The sequence below is a fragment of the Astatotilapia calliptera genome, chromosome 15 (assembly GCF_964374335.1).
Source record: "Astatotilapia calliptera chromosome 15, fAstCal68.1, whole genome shotgun sequence".
Taxonomy (NCBI): domain Eukaryota; kingdom Metazoa; phylum Chordata; class Actinopteri; order Cichliformes; family Cichlidae; genus Astatotilapia; species Astatotilapia calliptera.
Genome location: NC_137436.1, coordinates 9,668,695 through 9,689,240, shown reverse-complemented (window position 1 = coordinate 9,689,240; position 20,546 = coordinate 9,668,695). Strand labels below are relative to the sequence as shown.

The following is a 20,546-nucleotide window of genomic DNA, read 5'->3' as shown; positions in this document are numbered from 1 at the left end:
CATCTCCTTTCCTCTAAAATAGCTGGAAGTTAGGCAAGTTTATGTCAATCCACAGCATGACTTGCACCTTGAAAAGTCCAGTGTTCTTATAATGTAAGAAATACTGTTTGTTTTTATGCCAAATTATCAAGAAATTACGCAGTACTTACAGCATCATTTGTGTCTCCTTGACTTGTTATCTCCATGTGGGCACCTACAATTAAGTATTTGTGATCTATCTGTCCATCCATCCATCCATCCATCCATCCATCCTTCCTCCTTATTAGCACTGATGTTTAAAGATGATTCAGAAGTCAGTGCAAAAGTGTTGCTTTGTTTGTCAACTGCTAAATAAAAATCATATTTGAAGAAAGTCAAGTGTAAATCCACTGTAATCGGTATCCTCCTGTGACTCACCTGGATTAAACAAAACATTGTGACATGAAACCCGCTTGCGTGTTGCACTTTCCAGTTTAAAGGCAGACTTTTGTGTTACATAAGAGAAGAAACTAAACAACAGATGGTGAGCAGGCATTACTTTTCATTACTCATTTCACAGTTGACAGGCTCCCTCGGATGCATGCAAGGTCGTCTCTGAACGTAACATAGAACAGACATACTTAACAGTCACATGCTTGGACCCTTACAGTTCACACAGAATTTCCCCAGTGGTTTCATAAACCACCAAAAAATATGAACAAACTGAGTTTAGTGCACCTTCCCTTTAGATATGCATAGTGAACCATCATTTAAATGATTAAAACAGGATATGCAGTACCATTTATCCTACAAAATGGCTAATAAATAGAAATCGTTCAAATTCAGTCTGAGAACAAAGATACCTGAGCAAGATGCAAAGCTACGTGAAGAAAAATGCACAATGAGTCTGCTGCAAAAACCTGGTGACATGTTCACATCCTGAAGGAAAAGAAACCTTTAACAAAAATGTAAAAGTGGCATTATTGCATTGCTGTCCTTTATTTTTACATGCACAGGAAATGAGTTTTTAAATAAGACAATGCATATAGATTTATATGTATATATAACATTAGATTTCATCAAAACAGCTCGCAGTGAGGCTTTGCTATTGTAAGGCACATTTAATTACCTGATAATTAACTCGGAAGGTAGTCGCTCCACTGAGGATGAGCAACAAAAACTCTGGATTTCCCTCCTAAATAAGATAAAGCTGTGTATTTATAATACACTGTGCATGATGAAATGCTCACTGAGCTTCAGCTTGTCCACAAAATAGAAATGTGAACTTCAAGGTTTTCTACCAAGAAAACAAACAAAATAAAAAACCTCAAAACTGTAAACTGACTTCCAGAAACGTAAAGAACTACTCCATCTTATTTTCATCAAACTTGCATGTTTTGCCAAGCACCTCATCAAGCATCATTTCCTTTTTGTGCTTGTTGTTAATTATTTGTCCCTGCTTCCTCTCACACACAAGTGTCTCATAAGTTAAAAGCTACAGTATAAGATAAATCCCTGGATCCTTGTGGTGCTAAGGTAACATTTCTGCATGCAATCAAGTATTAAAACTTGTAGTCCAGCAGGACATGCACGATGCTTATCTAATCCTTTATTTTTTTTATTAAGTGAGAAAATTTAAAGATCCTCGTCCTCTGTTTTGGGTGAAGCCGGCCTGGAGGCGGTGACCGAGTCTTGACTTTTCCGTCTTGCTTTTGGAGAGGACGCTGGCGGCAGAGAGAGTCTTTTTACCGACAGCAGCCTGAGGATCTCGCTCACCTGAGCCTCGAGCAGCGACAGTCTCCCGCTCAGTATCTGAATGTCTGCTTTCAGCTCCAGCTTGGCCGCGTGGAGCGTCGCTTGAAGCAGTGCTTGCTCAGACAGCGGCTGCACGAATGAGTGTCTGAGGGAGACCTCGGCGTAAACCCCGAGGCTGTGTTCGAATGGATTTCTCTCCATGGGGCTCCTTTCCATCGGGCTTCGCTCGAAGGAGCTTCTTGAATCTCCTGCTCGGTCGATGCGTGGATCGCTCTTTGTGATACCACTGTCGCAGGAGTCGGTTTTGTGCAGGGCGCTTGTTTCCTCACCTGCGCTGTTGCTGCCCTCTGTGCTTCCCCTCTCTCCGCCTCCCCCTGATTCGTGGTTTGTTTTGGGGGCTGCGATCTGTTCTGAGGACTGCGATCCTTTCGGCCACTCGTCTGCTTTCTGAGTCTGCTTCTCCTGCTCGACAGGAGGACGTGCTGGCTCAGCAGATGTGGCGTTTCTAAACTTTGCCCAGCCTCTCACACCTCTGCCGCTCCCTGCGTTACCCTCTCCACCTGCACCACTGCTCTGGCCAAACCGGCTCTCTGGACAAGGCTTTGATGCAGACTCCACCGCCTCCATTGTGCGCCTTTGCTCTGACTTTTCAGGCATGTTGCAACTGTTCCCCCCTCCTGCTGAGGTGTTCTCCTGCCGCTGCTGAGGAGATGCTGAGTGACTGGGCTGAGTGTAAGAGTTTGAGTCAGTGTGGTGCTGGGGGTGCTGCTGCATCTCCACCTGCACGCAGTTGTGATCTAAGTAAGTGTTGGACTCTCCCGTTTGAGCGTCTCTGTGCTGTCTGAACTTCTGGAACAGCTTGCGAACCGGGTGGTCTTCGGGAATCGACAGAGTCACGTCACTCTGATGCGCCTGCTCCCTCCTCACATCGGCAATCTTCCTGAAGATGACCTGCAAGAGGGAGAGTGCGTGCATGAGGACACTGATACAGGACACACTGTAAATTGTAACTTACAGTGTGCATGCTCTAGTGCTCGACCTGGACGAAGCAAGTTGTACAATGTCCGTATAATGCAGCTTCAAAGCAAGGACAGCTGCCTGCAGCTGTTGTGAATGCTGAAATATTTATGAGCTGAAAGCAGTAATGCACAAGGGAAACCGTTAATGGAGCAACAAGTCAATAATGGAGGACAATTTAGGCTCTGAGTCTTTCCTGATTCCTTCTGAAGACAAAGAAAAGAAATGTCAATAAACTCCAAGCGTCTCACTACCTTCCGATACCACTCTGGTAGAAACTTTCAGTGCTGGTGTACCTGAGAAGTTAATCTGTGAAACACTTACCCCCATGAATCCCAGGTTAAAGCCCACTGTGTACAAAGCTCCCACTATTTCAACTGATATATTAATAGTGTAATAGTTAGCATCAACTTCTTTAATATCATTTTTGGATTAATCTGAAACTGACTAGTTTAGATGATTAGAAATAGATTAGAAAACCAATGTAGAAGACAGCTACTAATGGGCTCGGCTGCCCATAAGTAATCTACAAAATGTCTAGGACCTGTTATGTTATTAAACATGCAAAGAACTCTTAAGTCACTGTTTATTTCTTTATATTTTGCTTTAAAGAAGTCAGACTTCCCTATTATTATTTTTTCAAAGTGCTCTTGAGCAGTGTCTCTCCAGGCTTGGCTGCTTGTTTACTCATTTTCAGTAGGGGTGCAACGATACACAAAATTCACGGTTCGGTTCGGTTCGATACTTTGGTGTCACGGTTCGATATTTTTTCGATACAAAAAAATGTTCATGCCTTTTTAATTTGTCATTTATTAAACTTATAAATATATATTTTAACTCAAAAGTACAGTTTTTAAATTTAACCCTAACCCTTGTGCGTGTTTTTTATTTTGACAGCGAATACGCACCTGCGGACCACTTATGTGCAGCCCTGGTTATATAGCTCGTCATATTGCAGCCACAGAAATTCTTTTGTCCATGAAACCATAAAGCTGCACTTTCTTTTTGCCTTATAGTCTGATTTGTCATAACTTCTCCGTTTTGTGGTAAGCTTTTCTTTGGCTGTCACTTCTTCACCCTGACCTGTCTTATTTGGCTCAGCAGAACTAAAATATATATCTGTCTGTGAAGGTTCTCAGTCATCCAGGTCATCGTAGTCAAATATATATCCTGCTGCTTTTACACGCGCACTCACATAAGCTCAGCGATTCTCTGCGCGATCAACCTCTCACATGTTTAAGCTGCGGGAGATTTCACTTGTCATGTTTGCATAGTAAGCTAACAATTAATAAGACGATGTCAGAGGAATTGGTGCACAAATTATCATCACTCACAGATCAGTGCTGTCGCTCTCTATACACAGTTCGCACGATTGCAAAGTGAAAGCAAAAAAACAAGCGCAAATTCAAAAGCGATTTCAATATGTCACATATTGACAGTGGCTCACCGATGCCAATGACATAATTACCCAGCTACATTTCTGAAAGAATGCAAAAGCATTGACATATATTTTCCCTACAATAGCCCGACGGGCAGGGCAGAGATAGATTTTGGTAGCCCGACTGAAAAAAATCGCTAGCCCGATATTGCGAGCCCTGTATCTGATTGAGGAATCACTCATCTTTGGAAAAGAGAGTTTATTACAGAGAAATGTCTCTTTCCAAAATAAAAGCTATACTATCCGCTTCTTCTGGGCTATATTCTCAGCAGCATATTAAACATATAAGGAGAATCATGTGCTAACAGCTGTCTTCTAAATGACTCCGCTAAAGTTAGTAGCATGCTTGTTGCTTTTGTTTTTGCACTAGGATGATGTCGGCGTAAATGTGCAGTCATATTCGTTGTGTTCCCACTAGTGCTTTCAGGTTAATCTCGTTGAAATGACCTTAACTACAGCCGATCGCCCCGTGCGTGGGGCTAGACGGCCAACACGTTAACGAGCTAACTGCGCTAACACACTAGTTCCCACCCATGTAATTGAGCATTGCATGGCACATCCAACATACTGTTTTACTTTAGTCCATGACGCGCTTACCTTCAGGGTCATACCTCACATGAAAACCAAAATAATTCCAAACGCCAGATCTGAATGAGGGTGGGGGAGGTGCCCTGCGCTCTTCCTTCTGTCTATGCTGTCTGTGTTGCTCAGTGGATCTGCGCTCCACAGTGCAGCCTAGGCGGAGTAGTCGAACGCAGATTCACTGAGCGCTCCACACAGACAGCATCGTCAGAAGGAAAGTTGATAAAATAAATTACAAATGTTGTATTGTTCCATGCATACCGAACCGAAAGCACTGTATCGAACGGTTCAATATCGATACGAATATCGTTGCACCCCTAATTTTCAGTCCAGTACTTGTACACAGGATGTTAAGCCACTTCAACATGTCCTATGAATCATTCATGTTAAGACCTGACACAGGACCTGAAAGATGCATCTGGCCCTTCAATGTTGACTGAAGCCTCCTCAGAAGTGGCCTCAATGGAAGTGTGTTTGTCAAGGAGCCATTCTCAAGGAAGTAAAACTGAGGCTGAGGTATGCCAAATTACACAAGGACTGTGCTGAAAGTCAGTGGCAATGGTTCCAAACACACTGCCAATGCAGTAAAAATATACCTGGATAGACAAAACACACCATCAAACACTATCAGCATGGATTGGCCTCCCCAGAGGCCCACACTTCAACATTATTGAAGCAGTGTGGGATCATTTTAACAGAAAACTGAACAAAAGGCAGCCAAAATCCAAAGAAGAGCTTTGAATTTCCTTCAAGAAGCCTGGAGACTGAAGACTACTTAAGAAATAACAAGAAAGCTTGTCTGAGAGAGGCCGTGTTGAAGAATAAAGGTGGTCATACCAAATACTGTTTTTAAAGCTCATTAGGAATTGTACACACTGTTTTTGCCTCATATACTGTATACTGTCCATGTATGTTTGCACAGGTTTCAATAAACCACTGCACCTATTTCCCATTTTCCTAACAAAACATAAAGAAATGAAGAGGGCTTGAGACTTTTGCAAAGTCCAAATACCTGCCACGAAACTGTGCCAATTAATATTTACTACACAGCACTTCCAACAATTGCTCAAACATTCTTAAAAGGCCGATCTGCTTTGTTACAGCCAGAGTTCGAGCTGTTATGAGTCTGTTTAATTCCTTCAAATTTTTTAAACCTACATCCTCAAAAGTATTTCATACATCTCAGTCCTGAACAAAGAACACAACAGACTACGTGCCCTGGGATGACTTGACGCGATATGAACATCCATTAAGAACTTAAAAGATAGTATTACAGCAGAATGTATAAGAAACCTACTCTTGTGGCTGGAAAGCAAAGCAGCTCCGTGCTGTAGTGGGATCAATATGCGTAGCCAGGAGAAACTCTATGAAATATTAGAGCCTTAGTTTGGACCGGCTAATTGTTCAGCTTTGAACTAATTTTTTGTCACTGTCCTTTTCACAGATTGGGGAAATCTGGATGGAGACAGTGTGCATGTGCTGATTTATTTACATTTATCCTCTTCACATTTGAGCTGTTCACTCTCAGTTTGTAATTTGATAAAAAGGCTTTCTGAGCGGTCGATACAAAGACAATGTGCTATATATATATATATATATATATATATATATATATATACAATCCATTTACCATTACACACTTTATGGAAAACTGTATACAACGCTGCATCGCACTCAGGTATTCCATGCTGCCTAGCTCAAGGCCACAGCACATGTTGTATGAATGAAGTCTCATCTGCAAAGAAGGGATTTGATTCTAATTTTTGTCTATGATTTACTGCTGGCACAAACACCTTTTCGTTCTTTATTTCTCCTTTTATTTTAAATTTAATGATCATTTAAGTACTAAACACACATATAGATATGTGTGTTTAGCATATGCATGGCAAGACATTGCAAAATGCTTTGCAATACAAACAAAATAAGAAAAAGTGTTTTTTATTCATACTGTCAGTTGGTGAAAAGTTGTGGTTATAGATGTTCCTGTGCACTGGGTTTGGTTGCTCAGCTCTTGATGATGTAGGAGTTTGTAGATGGAGAGTTTATGTTGTAAAGAAGCAGGTTTGGTTGTATTGCATTTGTTGTAGATTGTAAAGACTGATTCACTTGCAGTCCATTGCACCTTGGTAATTTTAGTAGTGTAATGTACAATGTTGAAGTCCAGCTGGGTGGGAGCTGTGCACCCTGTTATCTCTTTTGCCTATGACAACAAAATGCAATCAGTAATCCCTTGCTTTAAGATGACACTAACATCCTTTACTAAAAGACAGGACAGTGAAAGTTTTACCCGTTTTCGCAAATTACAGGTGAGGATGAGGTTGCGGGAGAAAGAATTGGCGAACGCGGTGTAAAACTCCAGCACCCGCATCAGAGCCTCTCTCCGGATGACGTGCAGGTCGCAGTACGTCAGAGCGCGCACATTCGCACAGGCTCGAGCCAGCGTGGTCTCTTTCCAGAATGCATCTCCAAACACGTCACCTTTACCTGAACAGGGCCAGATATCATATAAACATCTGTTGGCTCAGATAAATATAAATAAAATGGGATGAAGTCGAACACATATAGGTTGTAAAGCATAAAAAGGACTTCAGAAAACTTTGCTTTAACTTCAACTGAGAGCAGCAGGTACAACTTTGCTTGGTCTATTTCACAATATTGCCCTGGATTACCTAGTATTGCGATGACCTCGTCATCTTGGATGACTTCGAGTGAACCCGAGACTACAAAACAGAGCGTATCAACGCTCTCCCCGATGTGGAAGATGAGGTCTCCAGGTGCGCAGTGTGTAGTCTGAAACTCCACGGCGAGAGAGCGCAAACAGCCGTCACTTGCCAGGCGAAAAGCTGGATGGTCATTGAACACCTGTTTGTTGAGGTGGACGCAGATGTCTGCACGCATGTCTTTAGGACAGATGGAGAGAACCTGAAAGACATGGTGAGATTTGTGCAGCAAACACTTAATGCATCATCACTGGAGGACATTAAATATGTAGCACATTTCCGCTGCTCATTTAGCAGATGTATTACTAAACGTTTTAAAAATAGAACTGCAGAGACATGAAAGCTGCTTCTTTAAATAATCTTTCAACTCCAGATGTTGGACCATGTGATCGGATTTACTTCATGAGAACAACAATGGTAATGTTGTTACTGACTGCATGGACTGTAGAAGTTCAGGACCTAAAAGGCAGATATGGGAGGCAGGCAAGATTTAACCAAGGGCATAAACTTTAATTGGGTTGTTGGGAAAGCCAATAAATGAAAACATGAAATCCAAAAGATAAATCTGACAAGTAATGGCACATCAGTTTTTGAAAGCACCCCCTGAAACTTTTGCACAGATTTGTACCTTGTCTGTGTCAATGCCCTTCGACATGGCCCAGGTGGAGACGATGAAGTCCATGACCCTCTCGCTCAGACCTTTGGGAACCTGGTAAAGTTTAAGGAAGTCACGCACATTATTGAGCATCTCGTGGTAGCGATTTGTGTTGGTGTACATCTGCTGGAAGATGGTGGTGACGTTTCCAAAGATTGTGGCATATAGCAGCGCTAAAAGAAAAGACAGAAGAGCAAGAGTTCATCTTATTTATTCGAATCTAACGTTTTCATTCATCCGCCTTCTTACGCTTATCCGAGACATGACCATCTCTTCCAGCTCATCTGGGGGGACAAGTCATTCTCAAGCTAGCCAAGAGAACTAATCTCTCCTGTAAGAGATAAATGCTTTTAGATAACAAATAATCATATTTATGGGATCACAGTATCCAACTTTCATACCTCAAATTTAGAGTTAAATATTGTTGAGGAAACTGCCTATGACAAAACGTTTCAGTGGAATATATGCGTGATTAATGGAGTATTTAACATGAAAAAAATTTATATTTGGATTAAAGATTAAATAATTAATTGAGATCTAATCCAAAACTTTATTCCCTTAATTTTTTCCGCTTGTCCAATTAAGGGTTAGAGTCCCAGCTGTTATAGAGCAAAATTCCAGGTGAGGTTACTGGTTTATGACGGGAAAAAACTGGAGCATGCTGATATTTAACTGTCCTTTAAGTGTTTTCCACGCTACCGGCTTCCACACAACCACGTGAAGACTTTTTCCCTCCAAATGACATTCTAGGAACAAACCAGCTCATCTACTTGCCTTTCTAGACCTTCGGGGACTTTTGTGACTTGTCATAAGGTCAAAGGTCATTTTCCCACCTGATGAGGAGTTAACCTGTAGACCCTGTTCATGCAGAACAGTTGCTCCTCCAGGCCACTCTGAGGGAAATCTTGTTAGCGCTCATTTGCAGTTGTATGAAGGCTGGAGTAAGAGTACAGCACCATCAAAGACTCTTCTTTTTTCTTTTTCTTTTGATAATCACCAAATTATGCCATTTGATTATGATTGCTCAAACCTTTGCTTGCCTCTCTTTATCACAATCCCCTGATTTATACATGACTAACACTTGATCAATGATGCTGTAATTACATAATCGCTGGTGCACAAATGAAAGTAATTTTAAGATTTCAAAGATTTTACAGTGATAGAAAAACGAAAACCTTAAAAACAGTGTGGATGTCCATCTGACGTGATGCTGTATAAGCACTACAAGCATATAATCATTATATCTTGGTTCTACAATAATATAGTACTTTTTGCATTTTACATTTTGGATAAACTCTTTAGTGAATTTTATTTATTTGTTTTTAATAATTTTGTTTGTTTTGTTTTGTAATTTACTGAAAAGTAAATGTACACAAAACAGCACTGCTGACAGTGCAATTTTCTTAAATACATGCATGCATAGCCTGATATACACAACGAGGGATGGGCTAACTCTTTATGATATAATTTCTAATCCACAGTTCCTGGGTAGGAGTGCCGTGCTGCAGTGACCTCAAAGAGTCACTCAGCATCTCTTACTGTGAGGTTTTATCCACTCAACGGGAAAGCTTCATCTCCGGTCACCACAGCAGGATCACAGAGGTTAGGATACATATCTAACGTGATGGCTCATTGTCCACTTACTACACCCGAGCCTGCAGGCAAACTGGCCCTCTCTTCGATTCCTTTTCCACTCAAATAATTACCGTATCTATAGCAGGAGATTTATGCGCCATAATTGAAGCCGACACTGCAGTGTGACTGAATGATCATCGTGATCCAGGCGCCATCAGAATAATGGGTGTTTACTTTCGACTGTACGAAGCTTGAAGCGTGGCTGTCACTTTCTGTGTTCTCACTGGTTTTATTGCATCACTATACATGCTGTTTTAGAGGGATGGGCCAAAGGTTAGTGCACAAAGGTGAGTGATGACCAAGGTACTGTACAGGCACTGAGATCAAAGGTGAAGCTATTACTCTGTCTGCAGTGTGTGATGAAAGCAGCAAACAGGCTGGAGTAAAAATAGGCCTTTCTATTTTGGTGAATTGGAACCACAAAAGATTACTAAGACACCAAAGATATAACTTAGAAACCACTAATGTAGTTACAGTACTAAGTTCTAGATAGTTTTGAAGTTAGCTAAGGAATATGGCGTGACTTATACGTAGACTTATATAACATAATGCATCATTTCTAAGTTCATGTTATAAGCTTCATCCTCATCAATTTGACAGTCGTGTCCCATTAAATACTGAAAGTCACGCAACACAGGGAATGTAAAGAAAAAATATCTGTATTTGCTGAAAATTTAAGGGTAATTTGGGAATAAATGAAGTCTTTAACTTTGACTTTCTTCATGAAGTTTCTACTGACCATGAGAAATACAGAAGAATGCAATGACATTTATTCCCTGCATTGAAAAAACGACTGACTGAATTAACATGCAATACTTTTCTGATGTGACGACCGGCCCTCAGACAGACATTCACAGAGCAGGCTGTGATGGGCGCTGAACATGTCACTTTTGATTATTGACAAAGCCGAAACTCAGAGTGGTTCAAGCACCGAGGCTGCAGCTAAACGTGAAACCATGACCAGAATGAAAAGAGGAAAATGTTGTCTGTGGATCATTTAGCTCTATAAGGAATAAATACTTACTTCACTTTCTGAATATTGAATTCTGTCATTATCGAAATGTGATTTTAAATAATAATTAACTGTCCGTTTGGTCAATTAGGGTGGCAGGTACAGATAGACAACCTATTTACATCCCTGATTTAGAGCATGCTTCCAGACCTTTAGGAAGAGATTTTCTACTGAAAATGGTTTTTAATGTTTTAAATGGATGTCTAGTTGATGTTTCTGTGACGCTAATACACACACCAGCCAATCACATGACACCAGCTCAGTGCATTTAGGCACGTAGTCATGGTCAATTTGATGTGCTGAAGTTCAAACTGAGCATCATGATGGGGAAGAGAGGCGATTTAAGGGAATGTGGTGTGGTTATTGGTGCCAGACGAGCTGGTCTGAGTTTTCCAGAAACTGCTGATATAGTGGGATTTTCTCCTTCAAACATCTCTAGAGTTTACAGAGAATGGTCTGAAAAAGAGAAGAAATCCAATGAGCGACAGTTCTCTGGGTGAAAAGGAAAATTTTCAGGGCACACTTTGAGCCGCTCAGTCTACATGAGTATTGTTGCTGACCATGTCCATCCCTTTAGGAACACAGTGCACCTGTCTTCTGATGGCTGCTTCCAGTAGGATAACACATCCTGTCACAAATCATCTCAAACTGATTTCTTGAACATGACAATGAGTTCACTGTACTCATAGCCACCATATCTCAATCCACTAGAGCACCTTTGTTACAGTATATGGTGTAATGGGATGTTCAGGTGTCAAATCTGCAGCAACTGTGTGATGCTATCACGTCAGTATGGTCCAAAATCTCAGAGGAATGTTTCCAGCGCTTTGTTGAATCTATTCCTTGAAAAATTAAAGCAGTTCTGAAGGAAAACAGGGGCCCAGTTCAGTCCTAGCAAAGTATTCCTTAATAATGTCCACTGAGGATATGCACATTAAAAGGTTAGGAGGAAGTTGCAATAAATAAAGGTAAATGGTTCAAAAATATTTTGTGAAAACTAGAAATTCAACTGATTTGCAATGTTTCACTTTCACTTTGTTGAAAATGTAAAAAGAGACAGCAAAGTCAACTCTGCCATGAAATTTTTCAATAGTGGTTACATAAATATATTAGTGTCTAAGCAAAGTCATCTCTAAATACATCAGTAATGCCATACACTATGTTAACTATGGGTAAAAGCAGCCATGTATTGATCACAGCGTGCTGGGACTTAATATCCTGCACAGATCCTCCTCATGTTTTAGAACACGCGTACCATATGTTGCTTTACTGGCAGCTGGTAAATAGCCAGCAGGACTGGAGAGCACGTTATCTTGACTAGCGTGCAAGGAAGTGTAACCAGACTGTTTCATCTCCTGCAAGGTTCAACTACCATATTATGAATGGATGAATGCACGAATGACATCAAAGTATGTATGCTTTGTTTAGTGTGGAGTGATGGGGAGACAGGGCTGTTTTTGTTGTTACAGAGCTGTTGTTCTGGTAAACACCCACAAATGATGCTACTGAATATGGTTAAAACATCCTTTCCCAGCTCCAAGTACAGTTTAAAACTCATGGATCGTTCCATTATATGGCTGTATTACTCACATTGTGGCTGCTAGTTAAATGTTTCCTGTGCCATTTTCAAAGGTTTTGTGAAACCTTTGGAGAAACTGTTAAATGTGATGCATGTTGGAAATACAGTGTGTGGTGACTGGGTACTCACAGCCCACCATCATCATAGCCACGGAGAAAATCTTCTCGCCATCTGTTGTTGGAGCAATGTTACCAAATCCAATTGTGGTCAGGCTAGTCATGGTGAAGTAGAGAGAAGAAATGTACAGCGTGTCTTTGGTAGGACCTCCTTCCCACCGGCCATTACCGCTAGTGTTGTAGCGGTAAGGAGTTCCAATACTCAGTGCCAACTGGTAGAGCCAGCTGTCTGTCTTAATGGTGTTGGTGGTCTCATCAATGACCTCGTGGTCACCAATGCTGTACCAAATGCAGGCAAGCCAGTGAGCCACCAGGCCGAAGACACACACCAGCAGGACCAGGACCGCAGCTCCATACTCCAGGTAGTGGTCCAGTTTTCGGGCTACGCGGCCCAGACGGAGCAGGCGGATGACTTTAAGGGAACTGAAGAGGCTGCTGAGACCCTACAGAGAAAGAAAGTGAAAATGTGAACCAGATATCCAGATTAAAACATACAATACATTGTACATTGTACATCAGATGAAAGCTGCATTATTATCTTATGTTATAAATTTACACTGGTTTTCATGATTAAAATGATTTCACCTTAAGAGAAGAAAATATCTGTCAAGTCAATAAAACAAGTTTAGAATGTGTAAAATCATTAAGAACAGAGGATTCATGTGACTGGTGGAAGACAATCCGAGAGAGTATGGCAACTTAAAGAGGTGCGCTTTGAGAGGGAACTCCAGAGTTTAGGAGCAGAGCATCTGAAAGCTCACATTGTATTCAGTTGAGGGGAAGGGACAGTGAGATGGAAGGAAGAAGAGTGCAAATGGGTGTGTTGATGTGCAGAAGTTAAGAGTGGTACTGCAGAGCGATGTTGTGGTCTCAAAGGTGATGAGCAGAATCTTGATATCATTATGATATGATATTAGCCAAAGAAGCTGCTGATGGGCCTGTATGTTGTGACTAATGGAGGCAGTTCTGGTAATGATCCGAGCACCAGGAAGAGAGAAGACCTGAGAAGAGTCGTCAATAGGGAGGGAAACATTTACATTTACACAAGGTGAACTGGTGTCAGTGAGGAGAACCTTGGTTTTATCACTATTCGATTTGATAAAGTTTACAGGAGTACCAGGATTTGATTTCCTGGAGGCAAACACAGAGAGCAGTGGTACGAAAAGTGGTGGAACATTTGGTGCACAGGCAGAGCTGCATGTCATCAGCGTAACATTGGAAACTGATATTAAATCTATGGAAGACATGGCCCAGAGGAAGTAGACAGATGATAAATAAAAGAGGCTCCAGGACAGATCCCTGTGGGATGCCAGTGAAATTTAATATTTTTGAGTTGAAAGAACGGAGTGCGACTAGAGTTGTTACATTTTGTTGTACAAAGAGATGTTACATTTGTACATATGAAAAAACAACAACCATATCTCCTTAAAGGGTGAATATTTTTCATTGCTAAAATTGAAAAATCATGCTACTGCTTGGTTTTGTTCTCGGGAGTCATGATTGTTTTTGGCTGCTTTTACATATTATTGCAACACTGATATTGTAAAATAAATTATTTACATACAATTGAATACAGTTACAATTACATACAGTTATTTAAATTAGAATTAGTCTTATTTTGGCTCTCTCCTAATGTAAATAGAGATCATATATATAAGATGAATGAATGAACTCATCATATCATCACCTACCGGTTAGTGGACTGATGTTTTGAAGCCTTGAGTTTACCAGTTTAGCTGACTCCACCTTATTTTTTAAAAACTTTAATGTGATCATAAGGGGTAGGTACAAAAAAAACAAGGGCCATATGGAGGTTTTGCAGTCAGGTGACCAATAACCACGTGACATTAACTTGCCCACGATTTTAAACATGTGACAGTCATGGTGATGATGTAGAATCAAGTGAAGAAGGCCACAGTAACACTAGATACTGGTCAAAAATCATATGGGAATCACTGTTGGTGAAGGGAAAAATTAGTATTCCCTTACTGGTTGTGTGTGGTTGGTCACTCGCTTTTACACCTAAGACCATTTTAGAATCATCAATAAACCTAACCCATTCATGTCTTTGGATAGTGGGAGGAAGCCCCAGCCTCCTCCTGGATTCAAACCCAGGACCTTCTTGCCGTTAGGTCACGGTAAACACTGGATTTTGTAGATATCATTGTTGACAATACTAATGTTCTGGGTGAAAAACTCAAAACAAAGAGCTCAAAGACTCTGCAATGTGATTATTCAGTGTGGTTTTGTCACTATAAGGGATCGATAATATGACCTGATTTCCATCCATTCATCCATCCAATTTCTTCCGCTTATCCAATTCAAGGTCGCGGGGCGGGGGGGCTGGAGCCTATCCAAACTGTCATAGAGCAAGAGGCATGGTACAAACCATATTTATCACAGCATATTTAAAGAAATACAGAAATTTACTTACTGGGAGAACGGAGTCTTCAGTCCGTGTGCTATTTCTGTGGAAATGTGACTCACGAAGATGACCCGTGGAAGAGGCATGTGTGAGGATATCCTACATTAAAAAAAGAACAGTAAAGCAGAAACGTTTTAATGTATACGTGGAAAGACATACCATTGTCTGAGCAATTAATCCCGCATTAAAAGAATTATCTTTATTAAAGTTTACTCACATCATCACCGTTTTCAAAGGCATTGATGATATCATAGGGCAGGCAGGACAGCAGGTCGATGACAAACCACGTCTTTAGGTAATTCATTCTTATGAGCTTGGCATCTGAAATCACCTCTCCAGCTGGACCCACAAAGGTGGTGTGGAAGTTGAGCACGATGTCAACCAAAAAGATGACATCGACAACACTGTCCACAACCAGCCAGGCCAAGTTGTTCTGCTTGGTCCTGAAGGAAACATTATAGGGTACCATGATGGCAGTGTAGAAGGTGAGGATGAGGATGATCCAGTCCCAAGTGGTCTTGAAAGTGCAGTAGTGGAGGATGATGTGTGGAGGGGTCTTAGGGGCCTCCTGCTTGTACTGAGGGAGAATGTCTGATCCCAGCTGGAGAGCCTTTCATTGAGAGGAAACATTTGCCGTCATGATACAAGAACCTCTAAGCCATATTTAAAAGATACAGATTCTAGAAAGAAAATTCTGGGTCTTGCTCACCTCAGCCAGTCTGGAGGGCTTGTGGCTGACCTCCGACTTATTGAGTGGTGTTAACTGCTGCACCAGGTTTCGATTGTTGGCCAGTGCTCGTGTGAGCCTGGCAAACTTTGTCCACCCTATCCACAGACAGCAACACAGAATGCACAGGAAAACAGCACGGCATCCGGCATTATTTAAGAATTAAGAAACATTTAAGAGCATTTAATGTTAAGATGTTTACATTTTACTGGAGTTTATGGGAGTATTAGGTGACGTTGATTTTCTTTGTTAAATGGGCAATAGATATCTTTTGACTTGAACTGAATTTGTGCAGTTGGATAAAAACACCATCTGCGTTTAGACTGGTTGCCTACTAGCCTTGCTTTAACTGTGCACTGCTGTCTGCTACCTGCCACAAGCACGGCTGCTCAGCCAAAACAGGAAGAGGAGAGAGCATTTGTTTCCTGCTATATGAAATTAGGAATGTTCACAACACTTCAACACTTGGAAACTTTACCCAGCAAAAGAAAACCTGGTCCACTCCCAGAGGAAGCACAGAAGGAAAAGACAAGTGACAGAAACTGAAGGAAAAATAAAAGTGATCCCAATTTCAATTGACATTATTTCTACAAGATTTATAATAAACAAGTCCCGTGTACTTGCATCGACTAAATCAAAGAATCTCTATGTGCTTGTCTCTTTTTCATCTGTTTTGACAAAGAGTCAAACTTTGAAGGTATCCTGTTACATACACAAACAAGTGTGGCGCCATATTTGAAGTCAGTTGCATGAGGGGCAGTCTCATTTTCTTTTTGTAATTTTTCCCACAGTGTTTTGTTAGCCAGTGAATGGAAATAAACAGGTTTAGGCTCTCATACCTGTTGATTAGTATCACCATTATGTTGGTATTGACCGAGTGCACCATTCAGTGCTGTGACATCATGTCTGATCAATTACGTCTCAGAGATGTTGGGGATTATCTTACTACAAAAATTTGTTTTTGTTTTTGTTTGTTTGTTTGTTTGTTTACATTTTTTTCCTGCATTTTTGCATTTGTTATGATCTGTCTCTTTCACATTCTCTTTATGTTTTGAATTTTCACGTACTTCCTTAGTTTCTTATTTTTTGTCTTTTAGTTCTTTGTTACAGTTTCTGTATATTATGGTCTATTTGTTTTATTTGTTCCTCCTACTTTCTTGTGTCTATGTGTCCCTGTTTAGTTATAGCTTCTCACTTCCTGTTTTAGTTTGGCAGTTATCTGTCTCCTAAGTCTTGTTACTAGCTTAACTTTTGTCCTCTTGTCTTGTTGTCTGGAATTGATTCGGCTGTGCCTTGTTACCCCTTTGTTTCCACTTTCTCTGATTACCCTGATGTGTATAAATAGTCCTGCCTTTGCTTTCCCCTCAGTCATTGTCTAAGTCTCTATGTTATCTCCCTTGAATGCTCCCTGTTAGTTTTTTTTTTAAATTATTATTTCTACTGGCTCCTTTCTTCAGATTTTTGGTGACTTTATTAATGGACTTTGAATTCAGTTTTTTTTTTATAACAATCCTAATAAACGGTTAATTACGTCAGTCTCCAGCAACTGCATTTGGGTCCACTCCTTAAATGCACCATGCATATTGCACCGCTGCAGATTCATGATATAAATAAATCCTGACTTGAAAAATATTTAACTATTAATATATGAATAATAATATAATAGTATATAAAATCAATCTTCAGAAACCTGCCACACCCTTTTTTACCTCTGTGAAACAGGATTATTCATACAGCTACCTTCTCCTTGTGCCCTCACTGTCATTTAATTCTGCTTGGTGTATGGAAAAAGTCTCTGTGGCACAATTAATCCCCAGGGATATGGCACTGCATAGACTCACAGAGACCACTGTTCACTGACCCGGACACACAACACCTGGACAGTTGTACGTTACACACCAGGAAACTAATGTCTTATAAGTCAAAGCCACTCATGTGCAATCAAAATCTATAACACTCTTTGTCTTTAATTGTAATGGCTGGACCTTTAGCGATAACTCCAAAGCTTTCAATGTGAAAATCCCAGAAATACAATGAAATACAGAATACTATCAGGTGGAAATTATTGGTACAGTAACATAAAGTCTCTCACCTCTTGTGGACTCATCGTCAATTGGCTGTTTGAACAGGGTGATGTCTCTGAAGGTGCAGAGGAAAAGCACCACCTTGTCATTTTCATTTCTGATTGGGGCTATCTGCATGTAAAGCCATATTGGTGTTTCTGTGGGAAGCAATCAAAAAACAAAAAGTAAATGACCAGATATCACTTCTAATCGTGCGTTTCTTTTTCTTTTTTAACATTTATTCCTTAATTCATTTTATTTTTGTTTTTTGTTAAAATCTTGCGATTCAAATTTACAGTACTTACTATTCTTTGTATACAGCAGCACCTCATAGAAATTAGACTCATAGCTGTCAAATGTTTGTTTGATTTTGTCTATCGTATTTTTATCAGTCAGATCACCATACATGAAACTGCAAAATAAGACAAAGAGGGAAGAAAACATAGTGAAATGTGAATAACAGATTATGAGTTTCCATAATGTAAGGTTTATATATATGTTTTTTTATACTTCAGGTTTGACTATTTCCAGGTATTTAGATTAGTTCCCCTTTTGATAAATAAAAAGTGGAGATTCAATGTATAAAAAAAAAAAACAAGAAAAAAAAACACACTAAAATTGTGGATTAAAGCTTCCAGTCAAGCACCAGAAAGAAAGGTGCTGCGTGCTTGAAGAGCATCTTACTTGCATGTGCTGCTCTTGTGCATCACATCTGCTCTGTGGTATCCAGACAGCTTGCAGAATCCATCATTGCTGTAAACGACTGGCCACTCCAGGACCTGTGCATTTCCCAACAGGAAGCTTGTTTCTGAGACAAAATACAGGAAATTTTAAACACCAAATTACAAATAAAGAAAACATATGTAATAAAACATATACCTTTTATTATTTATCAAATCGCCATACATTATTAAATCACCATAATGCAAGTTTATATTTACTACTGCATATAATGGAAACAAGATGCAAAAGTCATCCACATTTGTCTACCAGATGAGACGGAGAAAAGAAAAGCTGTTTAGGTTCCACTCATAATGCAATCAAATATTGATGAAGAGCTGAAAACTTCTTCCACTTTACTGCAGTTTCAGAGCAGTCTGCAGTCTTCAGACAAAAGGGTGACTGAAATTCTTCCAAATTAAATTGCACACTTGAACTTACTGTACATGTTGTTCATTCTGCGGGCTTTTGTGGTCAGACATTCAGACAATAGAGACTGAATTTCAGATAACCACCACATTACTGAGGTGAAGAGTAAAGTTTACAGACACTGAATCAATGTTGCACCCCTCCATCTACGTTTGTAAGAAAAGCCTCTGGGTCTCATGAGAATAATGTCTGATTGCCTGCTGTGCACATAGTACTTTAAATATTTACGCCAGTAGTACAGTTACTGGCTGTTTTGCTGACATGCATTTCCTTTCTGGAACATAAAAAAGGTATACAGCAAAACTGCGCTCTACTCTCTGGTATTTGTAGCTAAGAGATAAAGTGCCATAAATCAAATTATACATCCCTGAAAAGAACATTACGACCTTTAGGATTGGCTGCAAATCCAGTTCTTGTAAAAATGAGACTATATGTTCTCACATTAGCAGAACTTTACTCCTTAATACCACTGAACAAACACCATGCATCAAATCTGGAGCTGCAGATGGCCTAGATTTCATTCGTTTATGAACTTTAGCTTCTGCAACAATGCGCATAAATAAGGAACAACCTCACAAATCCTCAAACAAATGCTTTAAACTCCTCATATTGTGAAAATCATAATATATGGTGGTGTAAAATTGCACTCATCACATAAATAATAATCTTTACTCTTACTTGATAAGTAAGACAAATAATTAGTGTTTTCCTAATTTTATTTAGAGCTAATTTAAAAAGCCTCCCATAAGAGCAAACTATAATTTAGATTTTTCATTATTTATCCACATAATTCGGATAATGTGACTGTTTTTTGTTTTCTATATCAGAAGAAATGTGTCAGTCAACTTTCAGGTAAAAAAAAAAAATGCTACTTAAAAGAAAAAAAAAATCAGTGATTGCTGATTCTGCTTCCCAGCAAATGGCACAAAAATAACACACGTCGGTATACTTCAGCATCCCAGTCCTGTGTGGTTCCCTGGCTGAGAAATAAAATCGAAAGCATCACTTATTTCTGTTTCCATTTCAGAGTCAAACTCACCGCTGGACCGCCGGACTATATTCTCCAGGAAAGTGTTCTGCGGAGCCACCAACCCTCTCTTGCCCCCATGCATTATGGAGGTTTCAGGTCAGAAACTCGGTGCTGCTCGGTGGTCGTGCTGGTACTAACTGACCCTTCTCCGTTGTCTGCCCGGCGGGAGCCTGGTCCACCGGAGTCAAGATCGCCACGATGGAGCTCTGTGTATCCGGACTGAGGCTTCAAAAATAAAAGCCTCTTTGTAATCATATGGAGCTGGGCCAGATTTGGAGCTGGTTGGGTGCACAAAGTCAATTGTAATTAAAAAAAATGCTTACACTGTAGCCACACTAATCTACACTGGCCCAACACTGGACTAACTGTTAGTTCTTGATAAAACAAACTTTTATTTTTAAGCTCTTTTTCTAGAGTATTGCTGGTATTATTGTCTCAGGTTTCCACTTTATACATAACTCCGTCCAGACGCACGAGCTGGCCTGAAATGTCTGATTTCTTTCCGCATTAATTTAAATGCTGGGGTTGGACGCGTATTTGTATTTAAAATACGTGTTAAAATATGGGGTTTTATATTTTTTCTTTTTAATACTCAGAAAACGTGCATGATGATGAAACATCTGATATCAGGAATTTGTTCAAGTATAATTCAAACAGGTCATCCTTTCATGGGTTTATTAGGAAG

General features: G+C 40.1%; 1 protein-coding gene across 1 annotated transcript; it reads right to left on the bottom strand.

Moving 5' to 3' along the window:
- Nucleotides 1-500: 500 nt before the first annotated feature.
- LOC113007126 (voltage-gated delayed rectifier potassium channel KCNH5-like) lies at nt 501-20,165 on the bottom strand. The gene is made up of 12 exons (XM_026143559.2): nt 19,871-20,165; nt 18,367-18,490; nt 17,988-18,094; nt 17,712-17,840; nt 15,602-15,717; nt 15,110-15,502; nt 14,902-14,991; nt 12,481-12,910; nt 8,099-8,298; nt 7,420-7,672; nt 7,038-7,234; nt 501-2,664 (listed from the first exon to the last, which is right to left on the bottom strand). Exons 1-12 carry the CDS (start codon nt 19,941-19,943, stop codon nt 1,594-1,596), a joined length of 3,183 nt encoding a protein of 1,060 aa, XP_025999344.1. The 5' UTR covers nt 19,944-20,165; the 3' UTR covers nt 501-1,593.
- Between the last annotated feature and the right edge of the window lie 381 nt (nt 20,166-20,546).